Source organism: Panicum virgatum, chromosome 9N (assembly GCF_016808335.1).
Source record: "Panicum virgatum strain AP13 chromosome 9N, P.virgatum_v5, whole genome shotgun sequence".
NCBI lineage: Eukaryota > Viridiplantae > Streptophyta > Magnoliopsida > Poales > Poaceae > Panicum > Panicum virgatum.
Genome location: NC_053153.1, coordinates 51,670,598 through 51,689,357, shown reverse-complemented (window position 1 = coordinate 51,689,357; position 18,760 = coordinate 51,670,598). Strand labels below are relative to the sequence as shown.

The 18,760-nt window shown below is 48.5% G+C and overlaps 1 protein-coding gene across 1 annotated transcript; it reads left to right on the top strand.

Annotated features, from left to right (window-relative positions):
* The first annotated feature begins 15,006 nt into the window (after positions 1-15,006).
* Positions 15,007-16,947, top strand: LOC120688137 (RING-H2 finger protein ATL33-like). Its single transcript, XM_039970310.1, has one exon. The coding sequence runs from the start codon at positions 15,199-15,201 to the stop codon at positions 16,354-16,356; it is 1,158 nt and encodes a 385-aa protein (XP_039826244.1). The 5' UTR covers positions 15,007-15,198; the 3' UTR covers positions 16,357-16,947.
* The last annotated feature ends 1,813 nt before the right edge of the window (positions 16,948-18,760 follow it).

Sequence of the window (18,760 nt, the reverse complement as noted above, 5' to 3'; positions counted from 1 at the left end):
ATTTGGGTTTTGTAAGTATCACTTACCTCTACATTAATACTTTTTGTTAACAAGAACATAATTATATGTGTGCATTATAAAATTTCTATTGTATCATTTAGACAGGAGACCCAAAGAAGCCGAAAACATGGATGGCACCATCAGATCGGCTTCATGTCTCCTTTGCTAGTCAACCAGAAAGTGCTCAACGAAAATTACAAGGAAACGTGCCAAAACATGTATGATTCGTTGACTAGGCAAAATTACAAATCCTATATATTCATACCATACAACTTTGGGTAAGTCTTGGTCGACTCAATCCTCTGTTATATTACTAAATAAATACTAAGTCGTCTAATGTATGTATGTATATATCCTATCTATATCTGCAGTTATCATTGGATTTTACTCATATTTTCCGTAGAGACCGGCAATCTTATAGTCTTTGACTCAATGAGAAATTCAAAGTCCGCAATCCAACATATCCTAGACTCCTTGAACAGGTAAGTTCAATTTGCACAATCAAATCTTTTTTCTATTAATAACAATTCCTGAATATCAAACTTAACTTTGAGCGCAGGGTTTGGAAAAAATTTGTGAAAAATAACGAAGGACGTGGTCAATGGAGGCCCGAACTGAACGTTAACATGGATTATCCGGTATGTTGATTCATAAAGATTTGTCTAGTTAAGTATATAATCCCAAATTGTTCTAAATTGAGTAATTTATTTGTTTCTCCTTAAGTGTGCGAGACAACAACAAGGAACTGATTGGTGCGGATACTACGTATGCGACTACTTGCACATCATGACTCCATGCTGAAAGGCTACTGATGAAGACACGAGAGTATGTCCAAACCGTTCAATAGTACATTTTCATAATTGTACTATCGCACATGATGTTAATCCTTTTTTCCTAAATGATAGATGTCTCAAATGGGGGATGAATGTTACTATACTGATCGGATCAACGCCGTGTGCGAGCAGCTCGCCGGATTCATTTTGAACGAGATCTTGGATCCTATAGGCGAGTTCTACCACGACAGTCACATTCATAGAGGACTTCCATCGACCTCCTGAGGGGACCAGTAGTTGGACTGCAAACATGACTTGTACATTTGTAAATATTTTTAAACATTATGCCTTGATGTTTGTAAATTTGTAAATATATTAGTTCATCTAATTAGCTTAATTATATGCTCGTATTTTACTTTTAGTTACTTTCAAATATTCTCTTAAAACGAACACGAACGACCAATGAACGTATAGTACTGTAGAGCTTGAGTGCGTTTAGCAATTATAAAAGAATAAACAGTAATAAATATAACAAACAAAACTGGATTTTGAAAAAAAAATGAAAAATGTCATTGGTACCAGTTGGAAATACCAACCGGTACCAAAGGGGCTGCCACCTTGCGTCAGCGTGGCAGCCTCTTTGGTACCGGTTGGTCTTTCCAACCGGTACCAATGGAAGTCTAAGGCACCGGTTGAAAAACCCGATGTCTTAAGGCGAGGTCATTGGTCTCGGTTTGCGGGAACCGATTGGAAAACTGGTGCCTATGGCCTTTTCCAACCGGTTCCGATAGCCTGTTTTCCAGTAGTGTCTCGCCGTATGAGGCGCTCGAGAGCCGCCGCTTTGTCGGCGATAGCTCGATGAACCATGTGAGTGCGGCGACTTCCCGACGACCCTGACACCCGATGTACAGTCAAGCTGGGCATGCGACGCGAACTAATGGCGACCATGCGTCTAAGCATAACTTGACTGCAGCTCCGAGTCTTCTTGGTGCATCATCAAGAAAGCAGTTGGCTCCCTCCGGCTGAGCATATGTAACAGCAAGGCATGCTGGCCAGCGCAATACATGGGTTCGCCGATGCATGGGCAACCCGAGTTAAAAAAAAAACACGGAAACAGGCTTCCTGGTGTTCGCAAACGACGGCCGCAACGGCACGCTAGCTCGCAGCCACGTCCATGGTGGCGCGAAACAAGTAGCCGGCACCAACATGATTAACTCGGAGCTCGCAGCCATGACCCTGGTGGCACAAAACAGGTAGCTGGCATCGGCATGACGAACACAGAGCTCACGGCCACAACCTTGGTGGCGTGGACACAGACGATGCAAAAGCAAATAGCTATCGCAGCCTACGGCCTACACTAACAAGTTTGCGGCAGCGACGATAAGAGGCAGCAAACTTTAGTGAGCGCAACTACAACTCGTCGAGCCCGATATATAGTACGGCGGCCGCGACAGACGGTTGGGCGAGTAGTCGCGACGTTGTACAGTATACAAGCAAAAAAGAAAAGAAAAGATAAGATAAGATGTGCGAGCTTCGAGTTAAAACACATGGTGATCAATGGAGTTTATTAAAAAAAAAAGCAAACGAGACATGTTCCAGAGTCTTGTTTGAATAAAGGGTGCACACAATGCCCCGTACCTAATTGAATTTCTCCCGAAATTCTACTCCCTTAAGAGAATCTAGCAAACAACTCCATACGAAAGAAGGTAATTTTTATAGAGCCAGTGCAATGGATTGCTCGTGTGGATTTGTCTTCAGCAAGCTTTTAATTGAAAAGTTTTTGGTGAAGACCAAAGAGACCTAATTCCCCCATCCGGCTGCAGTTTATTTGTTGATGCGCCGGGTAAATACGCATCACATTTGTTTCTTCACCAAGTTGAGCTCGGATCAACTCCGTATCCAACCTCAACTTGGTGGGGGGCATTTGTTTGACGAGATTTTGTGCAAATCTTCAAACATGATCATATGAGTTATATACATTAATATGGGTCATGTCATGTGTTTCAAACCAATAAGAGAAGAAAAGCAAGCAGAAGAGAGAAAACAAGTTCATCTAGTTGCATGGACTTGTACGTGGTGAATATCGGCCTTGCAACTAGTACATGCATGCACGTCTCTATGGAGCTGCCAGTGTATACGTATCTAGATGCAATACGTGACGTGTTGATATACGGCCGGCCCACGAGACGGCCAGTATATCCAAGAAGGTTCTAGAAACATGGGAAGATTCTAGAGGCCCTTGGCATGGGCAGTCAGCCAGAACGCAACCACCTCGGCGAGCAGAACGTGCAAATATGTATTGATCCAAGTATTCCCGGAGCTAAATGGATTAGGAGGCCTTAGCTTGGGCCCATATCTCAGAGAGCGTCGTGTATGTTTATCTGGTCACCGAGATAGAGATTGACTAGCAAGCAAATAGAGATATTCTGTTCAAATTGACTACGGCGCAGCCCTCTACTGCCCCAGCAGGTGCCTATAAAAGGCCATCACCCCTCCGTCCCCTGGGGGCTCCCTTTTTTTCGATCGGAGCAGCCGGCGGCTGAAAGAGCCAGGGCCGAGGCGCGCCCCCAGCCCATCTCCATCAGAGTGCAGATGACGCCATGCACCTCGTCCAAGCCACGCGTCGGAGTCGAGGGAACGCCGGCCGTCATCAAGCTCGCCGTCTCGGACTACCGGCAACTTCCAGGGTGAGATTCTTATTGTTGTTTAGGTGATCTCCCTTTTCACCTGGGCCGGAGCACCGACGAGCCAGGAGAGACGTGCTCATCCTCTCCGCATCCATCGTCGTCCAAGCCGCCACCGGTGCCCGAGACGAAGTTCTCACGGAGGAGCGGGAGCCCGACCATTAGGACCCCATCGATCTGCTCGTCGTCGACGGCTCGGCAGCTGAGTGGAGCAGCGCCGCCTTGCCACTTGTCATCCACGTCTACCTCGGCTCGGTGAACACGTAGATGAGATTGCCGTGGATCAAATCCATCTACTTTATCGATCACGAATCCATCTACAAGAGGACGCAAGAAGAGTAGAGGCAGGGGAGAGCTGAAGAGATCACGCCTGCACCTTCATGTGCTGATCATCCTCGTCCAAGTCCGCACCACCATGCCGGCGGCAGCCCTCGTCCTCGTCATCATCGAGGCTCGCTAACCGAGCCGCGTCTATCAAGGAGCCCATGCCCGAGCAGACGGCGTCTCCAACACCATCACCACGGCCAGGCTAATATATGCATGGAGAAGCCAGGAGACGTCTTCATCCTAGACGTCCATACTCGCTCTGGCCGTCGGCGGTCTTCACCTCCGGCACCGTCGAGCCGGCCATCAGGACTCCATCAACGATGGGGAACAAGGCAGCGGCGTGGCGCCTCCTGCTCGTCATCGACGTCCACCGCCTCGCCTTGGCCCGGCCGCTGGCGGAACAGCAGCACCCCTCGTGGCAACCTCGCTTGCGCCTCCGTCTTCCTCGTCGAGCCAACGGGTCTGCACCACGCCGGCGACGACCTCGCCATCGTCTTCATCGTTTCCTCGCTTGCGCCTCCGTCTTCCTCGTCGAGCCCACGGGTCTGCACCACGCCGGCGACGACCTCGCCATCGTCTTCATCATCGTCTGCACCACGCCGGCGACGACCTCGCCATCGTCTTCGTCTTCCTTGTCGTCTGCACCAAGCCGTCCGCCGGTTGGAGTTCATGATCAACGACGACGACTGCCGCACGGCCATCTCCATCACGCACACGACGCCGGCTTCACGGTGCCACGCAACTGACGTCGTCACCGTCGAGCACCTCGGCGTCGACCCCATGGCTCCTATCCTTCTCGCTGGTAACTCAGGTTGAGATCGATCTATCTTATTTGTTTTGTTCTTGTTTCTTTGCATGCTTTCTTTCAGCACGCATGCATGGAGGAGTTCTGCACGTCATGGGCATCTCGTGGTCGCCATGAAGGAGATGGTCGCCCCTTGCGGTGAGCAGCCCGCCACATCGCCGGCCGCCGGGATCGTCGCCGTATCGCCGCCGCGGCTCGATGTCGTCCAGTTCGCCGTTGTGCAGTTCGCCGTCGGAGCTTGTCCATGAACAGCCCGCCACGTCGCCGGCCGCCGGGATCATCACCCTCGCTGCCGTGGCTCGCCGCAGTCCAACTCGCCGCCATGCAGCCAGTCATTGGAGCTCGTCGTCTCTGAACAGCCCATGCCACCGAGATGCATTGTTCAAGAATGCCACTGGCCTTGCAGCACGTCAACCCAAGATCCAGTTTCTGTACAAGTTTAGAAGTCACAAGAGATGCAAGTGCACACGCTAGCTAGCGAGCTAGTTAGTCATAGTGCCATGCACGATTACGTGCACCCCACAAAAGAAGCAAGCTAAAAGGAACAAGGTGCATCCACGTAAAGATGACCTTCGACTACTTCTGCAGACGGGACTTTCCCGCGGAACCACTTCGACCACGGCTGTGTTCACTTCCAAAATTTCTCTCTTCAAACTTCACTATTCACATATCACATCAAATATTTTACCTCATGCATGAAGCATTAAATGTAGATAAATAAAAAAAATAATTGCATAGTTTTGATGTACACGACGTGACGAATCTTTTGAGCCTAGTTAGGTCATGGTATGACAATAATTACCACAAACAAACGAAAAATGCTACAGTGTCCGATGTGACCCTTTTTACCACCATTTTACAGATCTAAACACAGCCCACGACAGGCTGCCACGACATCGACTCAGGCCCAGCTCCCGAGACCATGCACCGACTACTCATCTCTACTACGACTACAACATCGTGCGAGACCGATGAGGCCGGACGACACGGGCGGGTGCTGCTGATGTTTCAGCTGCACTACACCGGCTCATGGACACCGACGAGGCCATAGACGACGCCGACGCCCACGTCTACACTACCACCATCATCATGCATGGAGAACGTGAAGCGAAGACTGAAGATGGCGACCACAGCAGCTTAATCGGAGGTACTCTGGCAAACTAGACTTGCAGAGGTAATTAACCGGGAGCTTTTCGAGACCCTGGGAACTAGAAGACCACATCGCCCAAGTCAGATCTGCCCAACGGCGGCAGTCTATGGAGCGCGCACTTGTATAAGGGAACCGTATTTATATTTTTAAAATATGAATAAAACTTGTGTACCCTGTCTTTTGTTTCTTTTGTGTATTTCTATATGCACTGGCACGCCCGCTTCTTTATTTCCCACACAGAGAGAATTTTGTGTGATTTTTCTCTCAAAACAAAAATAAAAAAAGGAAGAGTAAATTCATACAAAGGGTTCTCAAGAGACAAAAAAGGAAACAAAGAAAATAAGAAAGATTACACATGGGCTGTTAGCCATGAAGACATAGGGTCTTTAAATCTAGCTTTTGCTCTAAGAATAACTAGAGCAAATTCTTTTCTGAAGTGATGAAAGCAAGCTTCGACCGAGGGTTGGATTCCTTTGAAAATGCAGTCATTACGTTGCATCCAAATGCACCAGCACATAACAATGATGATATCCATGAAGAAAGGAACCCCAAGCTGAACTTTAAGTTGAACCAAAGTGATAAATGGCTCGCTTTGACTAACAAATAATCCCAGGGCATTCCAGCATGCCCTTGCAAAATGACACTGGATGAAAAGATGCTCTAATGATTCTTCCACAACTTGGTCATAGCATACACATGAATAATCCGGGAGATACATATTTCTCCTTTTCAGAATTTCTCTCGTGCTAAGCCTGTCCTTCAAAAGTAGGCAGAAGAAAACTTTGTGCTTGTTTTGACAGCTTGATTTCCAAAGCCATTTAAATGCTACATGAACAACTCTGTGACCAGTTAGATGTTTGTAGGCCTTGGCTGAGGAGAAGAAGGGCGAGCCCCAAATATAGGACTAGAAATCCAGATCAGCTGATTCTGCCAGGCTATTGAGATTTTCAGCGAGAATAATGAGTTGTTGCAGAGCTGTATCAGATATAGGGAGGTGAAAAAGATCAGAAGGACCAGAAGCTGAGAGAGCATCATAAAGTGTAATCTAAGGATTCATGGCAAATGAGTATAGTTCTGGGAAATTCAGCTTTGGTAATTGGTTTAGCCACATGTCTTGCCAAAAAAGACAGCAGCTTTTACCATCCTTGACATTTACTATAGCCATTCATTTGAAAGAATCTAAGAGTTTAAGAAGATCTCGCCATCAGAAGGAACCTTTTTTCTGTAAGCTCGGCAGGGATCCATCACTGTAGTGTAATTCCCAAATCAACTTTACCCAAGGGATATCCATTCTGTTAAAGAATTTATGCAAATGATTCAGTAGTAGAGCCTCATTCTGGGTTCTGAGATTAAGAACATCAAGTCCTCCTTCTGATTTTGGAAGACAAACCATATCCCAGGCTGCTTTCGGTGGCTTCTTGGCATTAATATTTGACCCTCTCCAAAGGCAGTGTTTTCTATATTTGTCGATTTGTTTGATGACAGTCTTGTGCAACTGGAATGTACACATGAAGAACATTGGCAGAGCTGTGAAAATTGCATTTGTTACCTCAAGACGGCCTGCCTGAGAGAGAAGAGTTGAGGTACATGTTAATCTCTTTTCACATCTGGAAACTAGGGGCAAAAATTCAGCCACTTTGGGTTTGGTAATGCCCAATGGAAGACCCAGATAGGTGAATGGCAACTTGCCCAGTACACAGCCAACATTCTGTGCAAGAAGATTAGCTCTTTCTTCTGACAGATTAATAGGCACAAGCATTGATTTGGAAAAGTTCACCTTAAGCCCAGTAGATGAGGAAAATTGTTGGAGGAGGTTGATTAAGTGATTGACTTGACTGTGACAAGCTTCCATAATAATCAAAGTATCATCTGCATATTGAAGTACTGGAAAATCTTGCGAGTGTGTGAGAGGAATAGGCAGGTTGAGATTTCCTTGATTTTTCTCAGCATTAAGCAAACTTTGCAGAAGGTCTGCAGCAAGAACAAAGAGTAATGGGGACAAAGGATCCCCTTGCCGAACACCTCTTCTGCAGTGAATGGTTTTACCTGGTACGCCATTCAGAAGGATAGAGGAGGTACCTGAATTGAAAATGAGTCTCATCCATTGCAGCCACTTAGGACCAAAACCCATATGTTCCATAACAGAGAGCATGGCCTAGTGCTCAACTTTATCAAATGTTTTTTCAAAGTCTAATTTTAGGATGATTAGTTCCTTCTTTGACTGATGGCAGGCATGCAAGTACTCTAGGGCCCATGCAAGGCAGTCTTGGATGGATCCGGATTGTATGAAACCATATTGGTTTTTGTGGATGATACTTTGAATAACTGACTGCAATCTATTTGCCAGCAGTTTTGTGATAATTTTCATGGAGGTATTCAGGAGTGAAATGAGTCTAAAATTTGAAGGTTTCTTGGCTCCATCTAATTTTGGAATTAAGGCAATATGAGAACCAGAATGTCTCGTCGTCCATCGGTTATACAATTCGTCGCCGGCTCTTAAGATGTTTAAGAAAAAAGATTAAGAGCAGGAATGGCTCCTCCTCCGCATGACTCCCACGGTTCGTCTCTGATCCTGCTTACCCGTGGGCCAGTTTCCACCAAAATAGAGCACAAAATTAGGCCCATAAAGCACAGTGCGTACAGGGTTTGAAATTTCGGCGAAATTTCGGCGAAATTTTTTGTTTCCGCTCGGTACCGGGAAAAAATATTTCGGTATTTTCGGAAAATTTTGTTTTGAAAATTCAAAATTCAAAAAATTTCGTCCGAAATTCGCCGAAATTCACCGAAATTCCGGAACGGAATTCCGTTTCCGCCGATCACCGGGATTTCACCGGAAAACGAAATGGTTAACTCTGAGTGCGTACGGTAGACAGGTACTTAAGGGGCTGATGCGAAAGGTATGCAGGGTAACACACTGGGTTCGACTCACCATAAAGCGAACACTCGCAGTGCGTACATGTTTCATATAAATGAGTGTGCATATTAAATTGTATTGTATAATATAAAAAAGATTTAAGAGGACACTGCTGCCTGCAGCCTAGCTCGAACTAGGCCTACCCAGGACAAGCTCCGGAGGTGCAGCGTGAAAAATTGGTTTGGTTGATGTTTTCAGTTTTCATGCAGCCAGGCGAACTAGAGAAACTGACCGGTTGTCTACACGCCCAGCCACTGTTTGTCCGCACGATGGCCCCAACACTAGCTCCTGTATGACGCCGGCCAGGCTCGCTGGATACGATTGAATTTTGCACACCTCCAGAGCCAGACTCGTGGGAGCCTTTTGCCCCGCCAGAGCCAGGTTCACTATCTCGTGCAGCTAACCAAACAAATTGAAATTGCACCCAGCGGGCCTAGCTAGCTAGAAGTTGACACGGGAAACCAATCACGCTCTAAACTGTCTGAGGCTCTGAGCCACCAGGACCTCGTGCTATTCGTTGAGCACTGTGCGTTTTCTAGTTCGCACGCAGCATAAACGAAAGGTGACATGCCGAAGAAAGTCACACAAAAAAAAGAAACAAAAGGTGACGCTGCCGTGACACCCTTTTATGGCAAACCTCGAAGTCAAAGGTTCTATATTAGATATGGGGACTGTTTGGATCCAGGGGCTAAAAAATTAGCCCCTCCTCTTTTAGCTCCTTTTAGCCTCCAAGGATCCAAACGGGTGAGGCTATTTGTGATAGTGAATTAGCCCTCCTCAAAAAATTAGCCCCTCTAAGAGGTGTTTATTGGGGCTAATTCTGCGTGGGTACCATTTTTCTCCTCACCCCTCATGCATGGAAGAGAGAGCCAATATTTGAGATGATGCTTTAGTCCTTAAATTAGCTCATGGATCCAAACAACTCTAGTGACTAAAATTTAGAAGGCTAATTCAATAGCTAAATTTTAGTTCTCAAATTAGCTCAAAGGCTAAAGATGCAAACAGGGCCATGGTCTACGGGAATTGCAGCAGAAGAGGGTATTGGTTTGTTGTCGAAGTTACTGGTACTCCAGGCTCCAGCTAGCAAATCCTCTTGTGATTCTTGTTCGGCGCTCATGTTTCTGGACTTCTGGTAAGGTAGTCGCTGGTAACGGAAAAGAAGAACCGGAGAAGTTGCTCCATTTCCTATGATCCTACCAAAGATGGCGCCGGTCCCTGCATAACTTGGTGCGAGGGAATGGAAGCTCGAAGCGCACTTTTGCATCGATCGATCAAATTCAAAAGCCACAAAGATTGAGAGAAGAATCAAGGAATCGATGCATCGGCAAAGCCAGCCCAGGCCTCTAAAGACGGCCGGCCGGCCACTCGCGTCGGCATCGTCGTAAAGACGAAAAGGGCAGGGAAAAACAAGCACAGGCCAGGGACACGTCGTCTCATCTTTCAGCACACTGGATAATAATAACTAGGCATATAGCCCGCGCATTTGCGCGTCTAGTATTGAAAATTCAAAAATTTACATGTCGTTGTATTCTTATTTAAAAATTATACTATTTTTTACCATACATCACCCTATTTATTATCGTAAATTATGTGTTATTGTTGGTTAAAATAATTCAAATATGATCTACCTATAATAACAATTTAATTTGTTGAGCTTTAATAATATTATGCATATAATTAATTTTATTTTTGTTTTATTTTGATTGATTGTTGTTAGTTTTAGTTTTTATTAATAGTATATATATATAATTTTTCATAATGGCATTGGTGGATGATTTGTAATTAGTCACAAGCGTATTTTAGGCTAATTTTATTATAATGGCAGTGATGAGTTTCTATTTTTCTCCAATTAGCATGGAAATTTTTAGTCTTTGAGAGCGAACATGGAGACTTCATTTGTTGGCCAAATAATAACCTTATCGTGCCGCGCTTGTTTATTTGCTGGCCGCACGGTGGGTGGTGTGCCGAAGAAGCGACGCACGCAGCTCCGTGACGCGAGCCATCTCCTGCTGCTGCGGCTGCTGATGAGAGAGTTCGTTGTCGTTGGGGTCATCCGCTCAACAGACTCTTCTCCTCTTGTCCAGCCACCTGCTCGTGCTCGGCGGCCGCGAATCTGCAGGAACGCTGCCGTACTAGCCAGCAGATAAAGCCTATGGCCGGTCAGGTAAAGACGTTTGACGTGAAGTTTTATTCGATCCCGCTCGATCTTGCCCTTTTCCCGTTCCTTTCTTTGCTACAGAACCTGTATCACTGCATCATCCCATGGCAGCATGATATTTTCAGTGTCAGTGATTTGTTTATTTATTGCCAACATGAACTCATTTCGCCTTTGTTTCCTGAAACAACAGTGACTGCATCGAAGACCTGAGGCAAGGCATGGTATGATTGGCTCAAAGAAAGTCGGGTTAGTCAGTGGTAAACTAATTCAGGCTAAGAATCAGACAGATGTCCTCTCCTCTTACGGCGTAACACCAAACCAGGAACAGAGCCCAGCTGTCCATGTCGCGTCATCTCTGAACCTCTTTTCTCCCTATGGCCTTTCTCTGTCGTCCGCCCATCCCGTCGACGGCCTTGTTTGGCTCGAGGACTTTTTTTTTCAAAAGTCCCTATCACATCCGCGTTCCCGCAACAGTGTTGTCTCTCTTCGATACGTCGACACTGTACGTCTGCAATAAAATCGGGCTAGCTTCTGGTTGCTCTTTTAACAGGCTAGCCTAGCAATGCTAGCTTATGCTTTGTGGGGTGGGTAGTGCACAAAACAAATGTCTGACGTGAAGGTTTAATTCGATTCCGACGATCGATCTTACCTTTTTCTGGTTCTATCGCGTTCTCCAAAACCGGGCAAACAAAAATGTACCGGCCCAGTGGTGTCATGTCATTTCTATTCTAATTCAGAGTTCACTGAGGCTCTGCCCAATTCACTTCTACGTTCTTTAGATTAGCATTGCATCTCTCTACACTACTACATGGACTGATAGCCTGGCCATGTAGTTGGCTCTAGATCTTGCGAGCTTTTTCAGAGACAGTGGTGTACGGCAGAAAAATCGGTACGCCTTCGCTTCTAAAGTTGCTGAATTATTATAGCTTCTTTCTGTTCCTCTATTCCAGAACCTGGATGTTTGTATGTATCTCGCGCCAATGTTTTGCGCCAGCACCGCCTGAAGCTGAAACCGTCATCACTGCAGCTAAAATAAAGACCAGAGTCATAAGATGCATGATGACTGAAAGAAAACTAAGACGATTTGGTCACCAGTAAACTGATTCAGATGAAGAACCAGACAGGAAAGGGCGGGCCTCGGTCTCTCGCGGCGTAACACCGATCGAGGAGCAGGGTTTAGCTGTCCCCGTCGCGTCGTCTCTGAATCTCGCTTCTTCCTCTGGCCCTACCCCGTTGTCCGATCCCCAGGTCAGGCAGCTGGTGATCGACGAAAGGTCAGCGGTCATCAGCTGGGGAAATCAACTCCCACCGACTGATCAGCTGGTGATTGGTGATCCTCCCGCGTCAGATCTGTGGTTTTGTTTCAGATGCATCCCGTCAATTCAGCACTAGAGCAGAGCGAAGGTGAAGGTTATGCGCTGCCTCAGCTGCTTTCCTGAATCTTTAGGTCCATGAAGTTTAGTACTAAAACACAGGAGGATCGGATTCCTCATGATCGATGTTCAGGTTCGCTCGCAGTGTGTGACGATGCCGTTCTAGTGTTCTCGGTAGCTCCAAGACAAAAGCAGTGCCTGTCGGTCCGTCATCACATCAGCTATAATAAAACAGCGTTGACAGTGATACCAGCAACGGGGATCGGAGCACCTCAAAAAGGGAACAGCCAGCATTACTGTTATACGCATTGAGAGTAATGTGTATATATAGCGGTTATCATCCACGGCATCGGAGGAGGATTAAAGCGCGCGCAACCTTAATCAAAGACATGTGTAACAATCCTCATGATCATGCGTGCCACGCCGCGGCGGCCGGCATCAGCCTCATGCCCTCGTGTCAGTTACACCAGGCGCCGAGAGGGTAGTGCGGTGTGGGGGCACGCACTCCGGTCTCGAGAGCAGCAGTGATTGGCATGGCAGCATGGCCTGAGAACGGGGGTCGATCTCGCCCGGCAGCAGCAGGGATGCACGTGACTGTAGCCCGGCCCCTCCGTCTCCGTCGGCCAAGGAAGCGGCCGCTCAGAGTCGGGGAGCGCAGGAACTGGCCGCCGGCCGGGAGGGAAGGGAAGGATCAGGGATCACTAGTCCTCTGCTCTGCTCCACCATCAGGCACTGCAATGCTAGAGCAGAGTAGCAGTAGCAGACGGCTAGTGCGTGCGCAGCGTGTCCCTTGGCGCGGCGCCATACCCATACGCATCGATGGTCCTCATGCTCAATTGCTCATGGGCCTCATCATGAACCCCGCTGAAGAGCGAGCGCATCGGGGTTGGAGATACTACACATGTCTACTGGCGCGGCAGCTTTCTTTTTCTTTTTCTTTTTTTGCCGAGCTCTTTTTTGCTCATGGCGAAGCGCCTAATGACTCGACCAATGATTCCTGCTCGCACGCTCTAGGTCTGTGGCGTGGCATTGGCATGGCACCCGAGAGAGGAGAGGATACGGCCATTAAGGTCTCGACCATGGTTCCTGCCTTCATGGCCTCCTAGTAATCGTGTCGCCAAGTGAGCTACACTCTGTTCTAGCTACTTGTAGCTATTCCAGATTGGATTCCTTCCAGATTTTGAGAAACTGAAACATGGATTTTGCGTGCGTGCACGGAATGGAATTAAGCAAGTTCTAGTACCCCAGTAAAAACGACCGGCCAGGTCAGTCGATTCGATTGCTTGCCCACGAAACGTAACACGAGGGAAAGACAAGGAGGGGCGCGACAGCGTTGGAGAATCGGATCCTATTCCATTCCGGACTGCCGCCAGCCAGCCACTCGCGGCTCCGTGGGCCCCCGGCAAAGCAGCCGCCCGCGCAACCACCAGCCCGCCACGAGTCGCGCTCGCGTCGCACGACTCAAGGGCAGGTCAAAGGATGCAAATTTCCAAGCCAAAACTACACACGAGCGAAACCGCACTTGCTCTCTCAATCACACGACTGGATGGCATGACCCGCCTGCTGCCTAGCTAGGTTCCCCACGCACGGACGCTACGTACTCAACTGTATGTACGCTGACGGCTGACGGAGACGTGGTGAAGACCACGTACCAGGCGTGATGACCGGCTTTGTTTTGGTTGGCCGCGCGGCGCGGCGCGCTGTATTTTCAGCGGGTACGCGCATCGAAAAATAGTGCAACGGTGACGTCGGTTCTTAGGCTAATCCCAATGGATAATAGTTTCATTTTTTGTTGTTTCCAAAAATGCCACATCACCAAAACACAAAATGAAACCATGGATGAAACTCATCCCGCAATACATCGTTTCATGTTTGTTATTCATAGGCTCGCATTCCATTTAATTCTAAGACTCATCGAGTGTTGGTAATCATGCATACATGATTTTCATCTAGATGAAACTCATTTCATCTCTCTCCTCATTAAATTAGTGTCACATCATCTAAAATGGTGACATGGCGCCCTATTTAATGTGCATGAAATTCTCATGAAACCACCACTGGGACTAGTCTTAGAATACAGGCACGTTCGGATTCAGGACCGCTGCGTTTACGAACATGTGTGTTTTTTTTGTATTTTCGCGGGTTTCAAAAGGACATAGTGTACGCACGCATCAGAACATTTGTACATCTGCACCGAGGGTTGTCATACATATTTTACCAAATAATTTAAGAACAAAATTTGAGGATTACTTGGCTCTCTTCTCAACAAATTTCAAATGACAACCCACGACAAGTCAATACCCATACCCCGTTCACTGTATTGTGTTTTTTACATCCATAATGATAAGGTTGAATGTAAATATGTACGCAACATATGCCGCTGATATCAAAGGAGTAGCAGGTGCACTTAGTCATGAAGTACATCTCCTTTTCCCCCCCTAGAAAACCATAATTCTCGATGAATTTCCCTCCAGTAACTTCAAGCCGAAACCAAATCATTTCATCTCCAATTGCCTATAGCCATTGGCGTTTTTGTACTACTAGTACATGTTCCTCCAAAAATTGAAAATAGCCATCTGTCGGTCCTTTATTCTCCAGGGAACAAACCTCTAGACTTGATATTTCATCAAAATCAAAAGAGAAAAGCAAGCGGCGCATTTCAACGGCGAGCCAAATCTTTGGGCCCCAGAAATCCCAATTGTGAAAATCTAACACTACTTCTGCTAAAATATGTGCCAGTTGTTCTTAGAAAAAGAATTAATCGCACAAGAATCCAACGCCAACACCTGGTCCACTCCCATCCCCTCACCTAAAGCAAAGCCAAGCTATCTATCGGCTATCCACCTCCCTCTCCCTCCCAGGACAAATTTGCCGGCGCAAGTATAAATGGCAAGCCGCCACTGGACAAAACCACACTTATAAGCCACAGACAAGCCGCAACAGCACGACGCCGGCCTCCTTTCACCCGCGCCACCAGCAGGAGGAGAGCGCGCGGGTGGGAGAAGCGCGCGTTGATGGCTACTACCGTCGTCCCGCCGCCGCCGCCCCCGGCGCTGCCGGAGCGGAGAGTGCCGGCGGTGCCGCGGCTGGCGGACGACGGTGGCGGAAGGGGCGACGCGCGGGGGAGTAGCGCGGGAGGGGGCGGGAACGGGAGTGGTGGCGTGGCGGGCATCTCGCCGAGCATCCTCATCATCGCGGTCATCGTGGTGGTGATGCTGCTCGCGTCGCTGTGCATCCACTACTTCATCCGCCACCTGTGCCGCCACGTGGGGCCTGCGGGGTCCTCCGCCGCCGCTTCGTCCCGGCAGGCGCCGCCGCTCCCGCTCGTGGTGCGCCCCGCGGCGGGGGCGTCCGTGGCGCCCGCCGACGGCCACGGAGGGGGAGGCAAGGCGGCGGCGGCGGCGGAGGCGGAGCGGCTCATCGCGCGCCTGCCGCTGTTCACGCTGTGCTCGTCGCTGGCGTCCGTGCCCAAGTCGTCGCGCGACTGCGCCGTGTGCCAGAGCGCGTTCCGCGACGACGACGAGCTCCGCCTCCTGCCCGCCTGCCGGCACGCCTTCCACTCCCGGTGCGTGGACCCGTGGCTGCGCGGAAACCCGTCCTGCCCGCTGTGCCGCGCCTCCATCGCGCTGCCCCACCCGCCGCTCACCGACCTCCTCCGCGTGGAGCTCGGAAGCGTGAGCAGCCGCCGCTCCAACCCCGACGCCGCAGCCGCCGCCGTCCGCGCGTACCCGCTCCCCGGCGGCCTCCCCAACTCGGCGTCATCGGAGTACCTCGTCGAGGAGGAGCTCCAGGTCGTGCTCAAGCCGAGCCCGCGCGCCGCCGCCGCCGGGTCCAGCGACCCGCCGACCCAGCATCCGCCTCAGCAACAGCAACAGCAGCAGCTCGCCGCGGTGGAGCGCGGGCAGCCATCGTCGTCGACCGTGGGCCTGACCCCGACGGCGTCGTTCAGGTCGACGGCGGAGCGGTGGAGCAACCGCTGGAGCAGCCGGTGGAGCAGCGGGCGCTGGAGCAGCCGGTACGACGCCGGGACCGTGACGGCGGCGGCGACGGCGGAGTGGTGGTGGGATATGGACGGCGGCGCGGCCCCCGCGGCGCGGCGGCGGGAGGCGGAGGACGGCAACGGCAGCGCGTCGTTCTACGGGTTCGTGCGGTGGCTCACGGGTGCATACTAGCAGGCACGCTCGTACGCTGCAAGCATCCAATCCACACGATGCTAGCTCCGCCCATGCGGTGGCGGCCGCGGCCGGCGGCGCCGTCGCGCGCTGTTCCCGAAAGGCCCTCCTCGTCGTCTTCGTGAAACGAATCGGGGGTGCCCGGCTCTTCTTTTCGGCATGCGAGCGCAGGTTTTTATTTTATTTTTTGTTTTATTTTTGTTTGGGGGCGGGTGGGTGGATTTCGAGGACGGAGATGCCGTTTGCGGGTTTCAAAACTGCTTCCGAATTGGAGAATGTCGGCGGGAAGAATGAGGAGGAATGAATTTGGTTGGGGACTTTTAGGCAGGAGCACAGCACTCTCGACCATTCGAAGGAAAATTTTAAACTTTCCAGCTTGGAGAATTCCGGTACTTTTGCTGCATTTTGATTAGATTCTGTGGAACTCATTGTGTACGTATGTAGTGTGGTTTGGCCTTTGGCCTTTGTATATATAGTAGCAAATAAATTAGCAAGGTGGTGGATTAGTGAAGTGGGGCACTCCTCTCATCTCATGAGATAGGGGAGGCTTTGTTGTGTGCACATCTGCAAAGTTGAAGCAAAATTTTGGCACTAACCGACTCATAATTTACGTGAATTACGTTGAGATTTATCTACGCTGATCGGTGCACACTGTCCTTCTCACGAGGAAGAGAGCGCTCTCTGTTCTTTTTTTTTTGAAAGAAAAAAGCGTGCAATTTTTACCCGGGCACTGTACATGACTACATGAGGCAGCACGGATAGGGCAGGGGATTTGGTTCCAGTGGGACGCAACGCAATGCACATGGGATCGAGTTGGGAGAGGAGGTTAGGATATGGACGGAGATTGGTGGTCCAGGAGATTACGCACAAGCCTACAAGAAGTTCCCCCTCCTCCTCCTACTAGTCTTAGCTGCTCCTCAACCCCACTTCCCACTGGGAAAAGGACTCCACTGTCCCGTTGCAATGTTGCATCGCGTCGTGCTGGCCCATGTCCTTCCTCGCCGGCTACTAGCTGCTAATAAACATTATTACCACCGCACGACAGCACACTCGATCGTTGGCTCCGTGCGCTTCGCTATCCCAGTTAGCATTAGCAGAGCAGACGAACGGGTGGTGATCGCTCTGAATCCGATTAAATAAAGGCGTCGCTTTGACTGTACCCTCTGGCTTGACCTGCCTTCTTGTCTCTCTCCTTGTTGCTGTGACCGCGAGGAGCCAGGAGCCAGCCGGGCGCGCGAGGGGGGAGGTAGAGGGAGAGAGCTCGTGGGTGTGTTTAGTTCCCAAAAATTTTCCAAACTTTCCATCACATCCATCACATCTCCTGTCACATCGAAACATTAAATATAGCAAATAACTCATGCATGGAGTACTAAATATAGTTAAATAAAAAAACTAATTGCATAGTTTTGATATACGTTGCGAGACGAATCTTTTGAGCCTAGTTAGGTCATGGTAGGATAATATTTACCACAAACAAACGAAAAGTGCTACAGTGTGCTACAGTAATTGATGTGACTTTTTCTCCCCCTTTTCTCTCATCTAAACACAGCCCGTGTCGCTTTTGGTGGTGGAACTGGAAGGCTTTGTCCTTGCTCTGAAGCTCTGATCTGATGAGCTGCCATGCTTCAAGCAGCCAAGGCTCCCTGTTTCTTCCTTGCTACTACTAGTACTCCCCTAGCTTTTCTTGCAGCACACCAATAGGAAACGGGAATATGATTACTTTAGTTGCTGCAGTCCATGCTACTACTAGTACTCCCTCCATCTAAAAAAAGAATGTAAATCTCGTTTACTGAGGAGTCAAACAATTCTAATTTTGATTGAATTTATACAAAACAGTACTCCTTCCATACCCAAAAAACCTGACGTTTAGGACAAGGTTTGAATCAAACCTTGAGAATATAAGTCATGAATAACTCTCAAATTATTGAGTTTGAAAATGTAAAAATTATATGAATAGATTTGTCTTGAAAAATACTTTTATGAAAGTATACATATATCACTTTTTGATAAATATTTTTAGAGAAATAAGAAGTCAAAGTTGTGTTTTGGAGACCGTGTCGCTGTCCTAAACGTCAGGTTTTTTGGGTATGGAGGGAGTACTAATGTATATATTACAACATAAGTATCTTTAGATTAAGTATGTAATATATTTCTATACTATATCGATTCGGAGACACAAATGTTAGTAATTTTTTTATAAATTTAGTCAAATAAAAAATGTTTAACTTCTTGGGAAACGAAATTTACATTCCTTTTGGAATGGAGGGGTAGCTTTTTCTGGCTTGATATTAGTAAAAAAAGATTTTTCTTGCTTGTTCTTGTGCCAGCAGTGAACAGCGGGTGCATGGCAAGGGAGGGACAGGAAAGCGCAAGTACCGTACTGCATTGCTAGCTAGCGAGAGAG